The following is a 12,670-nucleotide window of genomic DNA, read 5'->3' on the forward strand; positions in this document are numbered from 1 at the left end:
ACAAACATAAATCTCCATACATCTTCTAACATCTTCACCTATCTACTATTCTCCATGTAAACCCTTTTCCCTCAGATCACTTGAATTTACAATGAGACTTTTGTTTTAAAATAAATCCACTTCTATCAATAAATTTAAAATGAGTAGTTTTATAGGATGATGTTCAGCAATAAATTTATAATAATTGTTTCATACAATGAAACATTTAGCTATAAATATCTTTTTAACCTACCTCTGTCAAACCTATATGAGGTTTTTTAATAAGATTCAGTAAACAGCTACTCAAAGTTCTGGTCAGCAGCAGATTTGTAGATTTTCTAAGCATATCATCTATTTCTGTTGAGCTAAAAACAAAGGGTGATATCATTAAGCTTTTCACAAGGGTTACAGTTACTTAGCTTCCTAAATAATTTAATGCAATTTACTAAAGTAACTCGCTTCAATTTTTTTATATTGTTATATAAATTACAATCATTCATATTTATTAACTCACATGTTTCAGTTCAATTTAGTTTCATAAAAAGGATACTTGCCATAAATGAAAATGTTCATTTATAGAAAAATTTAACTGTATTCAAATAACCATTACAGTAAAACCATAGGGTACTTAGTATAAGGAAATAAAACTATCCTTAAATTATGACTTCACAGTGTGACAGCCAACGACACTTTATATGTGTGTATATAAAGACAATTTATATACACTTTAGTTAAAATACAAATTGATGTGAACCCTCTGGATATAATTAATTGCTAGATTCAATTTTAATATAACTATCCATTTCCACTGAGTTTTTTTTTTTAAAGATTCAAAGAAATTAACTGCCTTACACTAGTTTTAATTTGGAAGAGGGAGGAACTAACTTTATGTTTCTTAGCATCCTAAACATTGCTAAAACAGGACTAAAAAGACTATTTTCTTCTAACCACTAGGCCTTCAATTTAAGTAAATAATGATATATTTTTTGGTATACAGCCTCATAAGCAAAACAATTAAGCTGTGTCCTAGATCAAGTTTTCACAGTCTTAACACTACTGACATATATACAGGCTAGATAGCTCTTTTTTGTAGGGCTGTCTTGTACCACTGAAAGATGTGTAGCAAGATCCCTGGCCTCCATCTGCTTGATGCAAGTAGCACTCTTTCCCCTAGTCGTGACAACCCAAAATGTCTCTGCTGCTAAGCCACTTCAGTCGTGTCCGACTCTGTGCAACCCCATAGACGGCAGCCCACCAGGCTCCCCCGTCCCTGGGACTCTCCAGGCAAGAACACTGGAGTGGGTTGCCATTTCCTTCTCCAATGCATGAGAGTGAAAAGTGAAAGTGAAGTCGCTCAGTTAAGTCCGAGTCTTAACGGCCCCATGGACTGCAGCCTACCAGGCTCCTCCATCCATGGGATTTTCCAGGCAAGAGTACTGGAGTGGGGTGTCATTGCCTTCTCTGCAAAATGTCTCTAGATGGTGTCAAATACACCTTTGGGGGGAGAAACTGCCCCAGTTGAGACTCACTGCCTCAAACACAGTCTAACATGTTAATTTTAGCACCCTTTTACTTTTTATTTGATTAAAATATTACTCTTACAAATCTATGAAGCACAAATATTTACTCATTTATATTAATATTTAAACATGCAAATAGAGCAAGATTTGATAAATCACAGGTAATTTTCACTACTATCCTAATGTTCTCCATTTTAATGCAGGAACTCTTCAAAATGTGCCAACTCTAATTCTGGCAGACCTGAGGCGACTATGTCTCTCTGATTCTTTGCATCTAAAGTCAAGACTGCCCAGGCAATGTATATAATTTCAGTAAGGTTTCAGGGTTACACAGCAGCAAACTAACAGAAAACTATAATCTATCAATAGTGTCCCTAGAACAAGCAACGTACTCACACTGATAAAAAGGAGGTGGTTGCCAACTCCTCTGGTTTCTTTTCTGACATACTCAAAATTATGCTTAAAGACACCCTGTATAGCATACTTTTCAGATGAAAAGTTATCCATGACAGATAATGTCTTTTAAGTCCCCTGAACTTCCTTGAATGCTGAAATCAATGCATCTTTTTCTTCCATAAGTAAAAGCAGAGAAAGAAAACCTATTAGCACTTATGTCCTATTGGTAACAACAATCACCAGGATTTCCCCCACAAGGCTTTTAGCCTAACTGAGCGATTTTTTCCCTTAACTCTTTGTCTTTTGAGATTATAACTTGTACTCTTCCTAATTTTTAAATAGCATTTCATAGTAATTAAATATTAATATATAATAAATCTCCTAATTATGTTATAGCTTAACCTTTTATGAAAACTGAAAATTTCTTAAAGGTCATATTAGATCCAGATGTTTCCTCTGCAACCAAATAACAGAGACTTTGGAGTTTCTTCATGAAGTCATTTCATTCACTGGTCCTGCTTTTATTCACATATAAAAAAAAAAAAAACCCCAAACATTTTTACTATAAGAGCTCTAAAGCATCTTCTTGTTCTAAAAATTTAACTGCAAAATATATTTAAACATAATAAAAGAGCTTTAAACACACAAATTTATTTTCCATAACTCTTTTACTGACAAATTAAGAAAAAAAGCAACTCCAGTAGCTCAATTTTAGATCACAGATATAAATTTTTTAAATGAAAATACATGTCAGAAAGCTGATAACCGAGAATAAATTTATATACTTTCATACTAACTATGCTGTTTCTGTATTCTGAGGTAGTTATTACTTCATTAACAAAACAAAAATAGACAATGTACTTAGTAAAGCTAATTTTTTAAAAACATAAGCATAAATGCCTTGCAAGATGAATAACACAGTATCAGAGTTAACGAGAACTGAATACTAAAGTAACAAAATGACAATATTTTTATTAAGAAGAGAAGGAAAAACTAGACAATCTTTCCTGCTGTAGCATTAATATACAACATTTACCTTTTAGAATGCTACGAGTTCATACATAAAAAGAATCAGAACTGAGGGGGAAGTAGGGGAGCTTTTGGGAAAATTACACATAATATTGTGACTAATGGCTTTTATCTTTGGTATTACAAATGCTGTAAAAAAATCAAATAACAATAGAGATCCACTGCCTCTCCTCTGTAAAAAAACAAAATAAAAGTTAATTCTAAGATGCTAAATTTCTCTACTTCCTACCAATTAACAGTATCTTAACTAAGTATCAGTCCTCTATTTCAGGAATCAACAGTTAGATTAGATACTAAACAATACTTGTAAGGATATACATATTATATATGATACCCAGTGTTAAAGTAATCTATATTTAAAGGGAAAATGAGGAGGACCAGTTTATAGATTCAGGATTGCACCTTCAAGAATAATTCTACTATATAACATTTGAGCCAATTTGTTGTAGGGTGACTGTTCAGATACTTCCTTTTTCTCCTTTTCACTTGCATACTTTACCCCAAAGTAAAAAATGAACGTATGTTATCATTGTTTTCAAAGGTAACTATAACCAGAATCAATTTGAGTGTATATAAACAAAGTTAAGTCCACCCACGTGTAAGTCAAATTCTTTTTTGTCCCTTAACTTCTTCATCTAATTATTCATAAATACTCTAATTTTAGGGCTCCTAAACACTTTTTTGAGTGTGTGCGTGTGTGTGCAATGCCTTTTTATTAATTATATTGAATGAGTTTTACTAGATAATTCGTATATGGACAATTTCATATATGCATTTAAGATAAAGACAAACCTGATATGCACAGGTTTATCATAAATACCACAAAAGTGCCATCCACCAAGAGCATGATTAAAATAACAAAAAAACCAAAGAAGATTAAAAAAACTCAAAGAATATCTAAAATCATGACATTAAGTTGATAAAAATTCACTTTATACATGGAAAATTATCCATATGAAACAATTCAGGTGAATAAAAGTTATAAATTGGTGCAAACTCAGGAGTGCAATAAAAATAACCTCTGAATCAAATAATGTAGCTGATAGCATTCAGTTAATGAATATAAAATAATGCTAAATAGTCCATCTAAAGTCAATCTGGAATCATGATCTGTTGTTATGGTATCAGTGAAAATGAAAGTGAAAAGTCACTCAGTCGTGTCTGACTCTTTGTGACCCCATGGACTATACAGTCCATGGAATTCTCCAGGCCAGAAGACTGGAGTGGGTAGCCTTTCCCTTCTCCAGGGGATCTTCCCAATCCAGGGACTGAACCCAGGTCTCCCGCATTGCAGGCAGACTCTTTACCAGCTGAGCCACCAGGGAAGCCCAATGGTATCAGAATTACCACCAAATTGATTATATATTTCTAAAAATAGCTTGTTAACTATCCTGATTCATAAAGTGTGTGACTGTGATATTGACAATGAGAGAAATTTGCATAGGTAACTATCTTTTATAGCATGAAACATTTCTCATCGACGTTCTGAATCTCTACTACAAAGTGATGTGGGGGAAAAAAGACATATCATCAAACGATATGAAGAAAACAAGGAAATCACTAGATATGAAAGAATTGTTTGATCTGAGCAATCAAAATATATGTTTTGTAATACACTTTGTGTTTTGAATTAAAATAGTAAATGCAAACATTTAATTGTGTTTATATTCTCTATGTTAGCATTTTGTTATATGAAGTTCCTTCTATCCCCAAATAGTAAATTTGGGGTTGAAATGCAAATTTTTTATAGTCTTCATTCCGGAACAAATTCACATGACAGACAGTAAAGCTAATAGGTGATTTAGTTATTATAATTTAGGTTTTCAAGTTCAAAAGACAGCACAGAAAAACCTGACAATGTAACACTGTATTGTTTTAGTCACTAAGTTGTGTCCAACTCCTTGCGACGCCATGGACTGTAGCCCACCAGGCTTCTCTGTTTATGGAATTTCCCAGGCAAGAATACTGGAGTGGGTTGCCATTTCCTTTTCCAGGGGATCTTCCTGGCCCAGGGATCAAACCTGCGGCTCCTGCACTGGCAGGCAGATTCTTCATCACTGAGCTACCAGGGAAACCCAGTGCTCTTTTTAGATATTTTATATCTAGTGTATGTAAGTCAGATGGTTCAGTGGTAAACAATCCGCCTGCCAATGCAGGAGCCGCAGGAAATGTGGGTTCGATCCCTGGGTTGGGAAGATCCCCTGGAAAAGGAAATGGCAACCCACTCCAGTATTCTTGCTGGGATAATCCCATGGACAGAGGAGCCTGGCAGGCTACAGTACATGTGGTAGGTAGCAAGAGTCAGCCACGAATTAGTGACTGAGCACACATGCAGGTATATATGTCAATCCCAATCTCCCAATTCATCCCACCCCCCACTTCTGCCCATGGTAACCGTAACTATGTTTTGTAATCTGTGCCTCTATTTCAGCTTTGCAAGTAAGCTCATCTGAATTATTTTTCTAGATTCCATATATAAGCAGTATTATATGGTATTTGTCTTTTTCTGACTTACTTCACTCAGTATGACAATTTCTAGGTCCATCCATGTTGCTGCAAATGCCATTATTGCTTTCTTCCTTTTATGGCTGAGTAATATTCCATTGTATATATGTACCACATCTTCTTTATCCATTCCTCTGTTGATGGACATTTAGGTTGCTTCCATGTCCTGACTATTGTAAATAATATTCCTAAACACTTTTTATATGTTCATTCCTTTTCATCACTACTGACTCTGACTACTTCAAGTCTTTCTTCATCTGTCTTGAGCCACTGCTTTTAACAATTCAACATGACTATTTCTTCATACCCTCCAATCTACCATCCACATTGAGGCCACAGTAAACTTTCTAAAATATTCCTCCAGTCATGTCATTTTTTAGTTTAAAATACTTCCACAGTTCCCCAAAGCCTGCAAATAAAATATAAACACTCCCAGCTCTAGTCCCACATCTAATACTGTAGTAATCCATCCTGTTTTATGCCTTATGTGCATACCACGTGCCAAGCTACACTGAGTGCTCTATACACATACAGTACTTCATTTAATACTTAAAATAACCTATGAGTTATTTCTCTCATTTTATAGATGAGGAAACTACAATTTGATTGCCCAAGGTCCTACTACAGTGTGAATGTCAGCGTCAAGACTCAAACTAAGGTGTAAGTCTGAAGCTTATGTTCTTCACTACTGCATTATACTGCCTCTGTTTTAGATCAGAACTTTTAAATGGAAAAAAAAAAAAGGTATAAATTTTGGCAGCTCTCAGACCATTAGAGCTCCACTATTGAAAACTACCATTGTAAAAGTTTGTCATTCTGTTTCAATGAATACTCATTTGTATCCATTGTTTTTCCAATGCTGAATGATAACTGTGTATTATGTTGTACAGTTCAGAGAATACGTTACTTCTAGTTAGTTTTATGATTGTGGTTATAAGCTAATGTCTTTAAAATATATCTTTAGAAACTACAGTATAAGAGGCTAGTAGAGTATGATGAGGAGTCACCCAGAGAACTTGAGTAAAGTCAAGGGTCCCTTCCTCAGTTTCTAATTCAGTAGGTCTAAAGTTGCATTTCCAGCATTTTCCCATGTGATGCTAAGGCTGCTGGTCTGGGGACTACACTTTGAGAGTCACTGGCTTCCGAGAAACACACACTACAGAATATTACATATTAGGTATTTGTATTCCTTCCCTTTCCTTTCCTTTGCTCTCTAACTCATATTCTTCAGAACAAAAATTAAGAAATCTTTTAAAGAATTCCTATGCACACACAAAAAAAGCAGTATAAGACCTAAAATCAGGTAACTCTTTTACCCTGGCAGGACACAAATTTCATTTACTGTTTATTTACACATTGTTTAAATCCAAAAAAGTGGTAGCTTACCATAAAAGACACACATACAACAAGAAAAAAACATCTGTCATTGGCCTCACTGTTTTGGCCTGAAAAATATCTATTTATTTGAACTGCCTTCATATGACTTAAAATTCAGAAGAGGTCCATACTGAAAATGACTACTGCTATTAAGTATATGAATTCAGAAAAATGGATTTCAAAAAGGAAGACATGAAAAGCGTGCATCACCACTCTCTCCTCCAGAGCATTCCCAATTAGAAATATATTATATGACTATGTCTACTGCCATACCACCCTGAACGCGCCCGATCTCGTCTGATCTCGGAAGCTAAGCAGGGTTGGGCCTGGTTAGTACTTGGATGGGAGAAATATATTATATGACTATAATGCAGGGTCCATCTAGGTAGTTAGATACTTTCTCTGATACGGGGTCAGAAGAACTGCTCCTTTATGACAGATCTCATACTAGCTGGGTCATTCTGGATGAATGATATAGTCTCTCTGAGTTTCCTTATGTGCAAAACAAAGATATCACATTTCCCATATCTATAAATGTTGGGTATTACCTTCATCACACTAGTTAAATGGTATTCTCTCTCCTATATAACTAATTTGGCTATAGGAACCAATAGACGCTTGTTGCTCTCCATTACTGAGCATGATACCAATTTGCTACTGCATTCTTTAGGTAGATATAGTGGCTCAGATGGTAAAGAATCCACCTACAATGCAGGAGAATAGGTTCGATCTCTGGGTCAGGAAGATCCTCTGGAGAAGGGAATGGCAACCCACTCCAGTGTTCTTGCCTGGAGAATCCCAGGGATGGCGGAGCCTGGTGGGCTGCTGTCTATGGGGTCGCAGAGTCGGACACGACTGAAGCAACTTAGCAGCAGCAGCAGAGTAACACTTTCATAGCATTCTTTATCAATTCTCACTGATTTTGTCTGAACCTTCACTTTAAGCCTACTCAAGTAAAAACTATTAAGAATATTAGCTTTTTGACAAGTCAGTGAAATAAAGGAATATTATTTAGCCATTGGTAACCTGAGCAATAGAGAAATTAAAATAAATAAGATCTAAACAACTAGAGAAAAAATAGAAGAGATACTGGTAAAACAGATTTAACAACAAACATAAGGTGTGAACTTTATTTAGTCCCTGATTCAAACATACCAGCCATAAACAGACATTTGGGGGACAATTTATAAAATCCTGATATGGGCTAGAGAACAGATACTATGTGTTAATTTTGTTAAGTGTGTTAAACAATGAAATGTCCTTATTGTTTTTAAAAACACTTAAGTAGCGAGGGATAAAATTCCATTATTTCTGGAGTTTGATTTAAAATAATTCAGCAAATATAACAGCTTATTATGGAAAAAACATTTATTATGGTTAAATCAAAATGCTGAAAACACAGGAGTTTCTTTTCCTATTACCTCTACTTTTATATATATTTGAAGATTTACATAATGAAATGTCAAAAAATATGTAACATCAAATTTATATCAACCTAACCCTAAATGCCACTAAAATGGGCTTGCCTGGTGGCTTAGATGATTAAGAATCTGCCTGCAATGTGGGAGACCTGGGTTCAATCCCTGGGTCGGGAAGATTCCCTGGAGAAGGGAATGGCAACCCATTCCAGTATTCTTGCCTGGAGAATTCCACGGACAGAGGAACCTGGCAGGCTACAGTCCATGGGGTTGCAAAGAGTCAGACATGACTGAGCAACTAACACTTTCACTTCTACTAAAATATATAAGCCTTCCAACATGGTACCAGTCCAATAAAGAGTCATGGCCTATAAACCAAATAATGTTTCACAAAAATAGCTCTAATAGATACATTTCTCATAGTAAACTTACCTCCGGTGTAGTGACTCCGAAAATTTAAGGCTGGCATAAATAAATTCTTTAACTTGAATATAAATATGAGGCACTGACTGAGACATGGGCAGTTTCTTTGGGAAAGGTTGCTGTTGAAAGAAAAACGAGTTGATATTATTTCTGAAATTTTAGAAAAAGAAATCCTAAACACCTAAAAATGTAAAAATTAAATTTACTTCACATCTGAATTAACAGTTAATACCTGCATTTTAAAGTCTACTGTTACATTTCAATGTTATTTTTGAGGAGGAGAACCAAAATATTTCTGAAGAAAAACATATAGCAATTTATCTGTTTCTTAAATCTTATTATCAGACTTCTAACAAGCACAGAAAGCAGATAACAATACCTCTATGTGTTCTGATGATAAGTATTCTACAGAAGATACATAACTGCCTATTTCTTTGCAGCCATAATATAAGAGTGAAGTTTGTTGTGAAAGTTATGGGCGAGCTTCCTGGCTTAGTATCATCAAATAATTCTAAGACTCCCTTCATTTGCTTGAATTGATATCAATTCAAGACGGTACCCATTTCATTCCATAACTCTTAGAATACCTTACAGCAGCTTTCTGACCTGTATACCACCAAACACCAGAATGCAGCTAACGGTTTACAGTTTGCTTCTTGATTAACATGCTTTACCAGCCAACATCCACTAGCAATCTTGATGATGAAAGTGAAAGAGGAGAGTGAAAAAGTTGGCTTAAAACTCAACATTCAGAAAACTAAGATCATGGCATCTGGTCCCATCACTTCATGGCAAATAGATGGGGAAACAATGGAAACAGTGAGACTTTATTTTGGGGGGCTCCAAAATCACTGCAGATGGTGATTGCAGCCATGAAATTAAAAGATGCTTGCTATCCTCTATGACCCACCTCCCAGAATATTGGAAATAAAAGCAAAAATAAACAAATGGGACCTAATTAAACTTAAAAGCTTTTGCACAACAAAGGAAACTATAAGCAAGGTGAAAAGACAGCCTTCAGAATGGGAGAAAATAATAGCAAACGAAGAAACAGACAAAGGATTAATCTCAAAAATATACAAGCAACTCCTGCAGCTCAATTCCAGAAAAATAAACGACCCAATCAAAAAATGGGTCAAAGATCTAAACAGACATTTCTCCAAAGAAGACATACAGATGGCTAACAAACACATGAAAAGATGCTCAACATCACTCATTATCAGAGAAATGCAAATCAAAACCACAATGAGGTACCATTACACGCCAGTCAGGATGGCTGCTATCCAAAAGTCTACAAGCAATAAATGCTGGAGAGGGTGTGGAGAAAAGGGAACCCTCTTACACTGTTGGTGGGAATGCAAACTAGTACAGCCACTATGGAGAACAGTGTGGAGATTTCTTAAAAATACTGGAAATAGAACTGCCACATGACCCAGCAATACCACTTCTGGGCATACACACCGAGAAAACCAGATCTGAAAGAGACACGTGTACCCCAATGTTCATTGCAACACTGTTTAGAATAGCCAGGACATGGAAGCAACCTAGATGCCCATCAGCAGATGAATGGATAAGAAAGCTGGGGTACATATACACCATGGAATATTACTCAGCCATTAAAAAGAATACGTTTGAATCAGTTCTAATGAAATGGATGAAACTGGAGCCCATTATACAGAGTGAAGTAAGCCAGAAAGATAAAGACCATTACAGTATACTAACACATATATATGGAATTTACAAAGATAGTAATGATAACCCTACATGCAAGACAGAAAAAGAGTCACAGATGTATAGAACAGACTTTTGGACTCTATGGGAGAAGGCGAGGGTGGGATGATCTGAGAGAACAACATCGAAACATGTATATTATCAAGTGTGAAACAGATCGCCAGTCCAGGCTGGATGCATGAAAGAAGTGCTCAGGGCTGGTGCACTGGGATGACCCAGAGTGATGGGATAGGGAGGGAGGTGGGAGGGGGGTTCAGGATGGGGAACACATGTAAATCCATGGCTGATTCATGTCAATGTATGGCAAAAACCACTACAATACTGTAAAGTAATTAGCTTCCAACTAATAAAAATAAATGAAAAATAAATAAATAAATAAAAATAAAAGACATCTGCTCTTGGAGGGAAAGCTATGATCAACCTAGACAGCATATTGAAAAACAGAGACATTACTTTGCCAACAAAGGTTCATCTAGTCAAAGCTATGGTTTTCCAGTAGTCATATACAGATGTGAGATTTGAACTATAAAGAAGGCTGAGCACTAAAGAATTGATGCTTTTGAGCTGTGGTGTTGGAGAAGACTCTTGAGAGTCCCTTGGACTGCAAGGAGATCCAGCCAGTCCATCCTAAAGGAAATCAGTCCTGAATATTCATTGGAAGGACTGATGCTGAAGCTGAAACTCCTAATACTCTGGCCTTGGAAAAGCCCCTGATGCTGGAAAAGATTGAAAGCAGGAGGAGAAGGGGATGACAGAGGATGAGATGGTTGGATGGCATCACCGACTCGATGGACATGAGTTTGAGCAAGCTCTAGGAGTTGGTGACAGACAGGGAGGCCTGGCATGCTGCAGTCCATGGGGTCGCAAAGAGTTGGACATGACTGAGCGACTGAACTGAACTGAATGATCTTTTAGTGTTACCTGATTTACTGAGGAGTCTGACACAATGGGCCTCCTACTTCTTAAATGACCTTTCCTTATTTGGTATCTGTGACCTATACTGGTTTTCCTTTTATTTCTCTACCTTCTCTAGATTTCCTCCTCTAGGTATGGTTCTATCCTACATCTTCTTTTCTTCTTACCATACATACTGTCTTTGGATAATCTCACCTATTCTCATCATGCAAGAGCCAATGTCTCCCAAATCCACAATCTCAGCCCAATCTTTCTCCTGAAGTCCAAATGTGTGTATTAAGATACCACTGAACATGTCCATTTAGCTGTAACATTTGAGACATTCTCAACTGATCCCAAAGTGAAATGATCATCCCTTCTTTCTAAATCTGCTTCTCTTGTATTTCCTATATTAGTGAATGTTTCCACCATCCAAGGCAGAACTCTGGCTAGCATACTTGCCCCTCTATCCTCATCATCCCAAATAAGCAAATGATAATCAACTCCTGTCATTCTTATCTCCTAAATATCTCAAATCAAATTCCACAGCTATAACTCCCCACTCAGGTCACCAATTTTTCTTGCCAAAGTTACCGCAACAATCCCCAAGCTAGTCTCCCCACCTTACTCTTCTCCTATCCATTCTCCAAACATTAGCCACAGAGATCTTTCTAAAACACAAATCTGATTATGTATTTACTACTTGAAAACTGGTGGTGACTTACTCTAGCTATCAGAGTAAAGGCTAAACTTCCTAACACTGTACATAAGGTCTATTTATAGTCTGGCAGTTTCTACTTCATTTTTTGATCTTCATCTCTTGGACTTTATTAACCTTGCCACTGATACTTTATACTACAGAATTACAGCTTTTTTGCCATTCAACTTCTTCTATCCTTAGCATGGTCAACTTCTGTGAATTTTAATTTCCCACTTATTTTATCTATTCCTCACTTGGCTACAAGTTCCACGACAGTAGAGATGGAAAAACTAGCACGTGGCACAGTGTCCATTAAATAGTAGGTAAATGATAAATCTATGAATGAACATATGTACTCTTAGGTACCTCCAGCAGAAAGAAGCTTATAAAAAGCTGGTAGTAAAGACATTTGCAGAGAGCAGTCTCTCTCTAAAACTGGTAGGTTCAACCTTTCCAAATGTAGGGTCTGAATTAGGAGTACTACAAAAATCAACTAACGAGCTGCCATTCTTTAAAATCACTTTATAAACATGGAAGAGATAACTCACTTTCAATTTATGCTTTGCAGAATAATGAACAATATTAACTATTTCAAAGACATTTCAACAAGAATTTATTTTAATGACATTGAAGAATAAGCAAATATGTTCTTATTTTAGCCAAAGGGTACTAGTTAAATTAGCACAGCTATCTGCAAA

The 12,670-nt window shown here is 36.1% G+C and overlaps 1 protein-coding gene across 7 annotated transcripts in view; it reads right to left on the reverse strand.

Annotated features, from left to right (window-relative positions):
• The window catches only part of EXOC6 (exocyst complex component 6), a 199,519-nt gene that overhangs the window by 87,558 nt on the left and 99,291 nt on the right, over positions 1 to 12,670 (reverse strand). For all 7 annotated transcript variants that reach the window (XR_011486471.1, XM_070464108.1, XM_070464110.1 and 4 more), the window contains exons 15-16: positions 8,657 to 8,766; positions 233 to 344 (exon numbers count right to left, since the gene is read on the reverse strand). Coding sequence is in view for 6 of the 7 variants with exons in the window: in XM_070464108.1 (XP_070320209.1) it covers positions 233 to 344; positions 8,657 to 8,766 (222 nt within the window). In the remaining variant the exon portion in view is untranslated. The remainder of the gene's footprint in view (positions 1 to 232; positions 345 to 8,656; positions 8,767 to 12,670) is intronic.

The sequence above is a fragment of the Odocoileus virginianus genome, unplaced genomic scaffold (assembly GCF_023699985.2).
Source record: "Odocoileus virginianus isolate 20LAN1187 ecotype Illinois unplaced genomic scaffold, Ovbor_1.2 Unplaced_Contig_15, whole genome shotgun sequence".
Taxonomy (NCBI): Eukaryota; Metazoa; Chordata; class Mammalia; order Artiodactyla; family Cervidae; genus Odocoileus; species Odocoileus virginianus.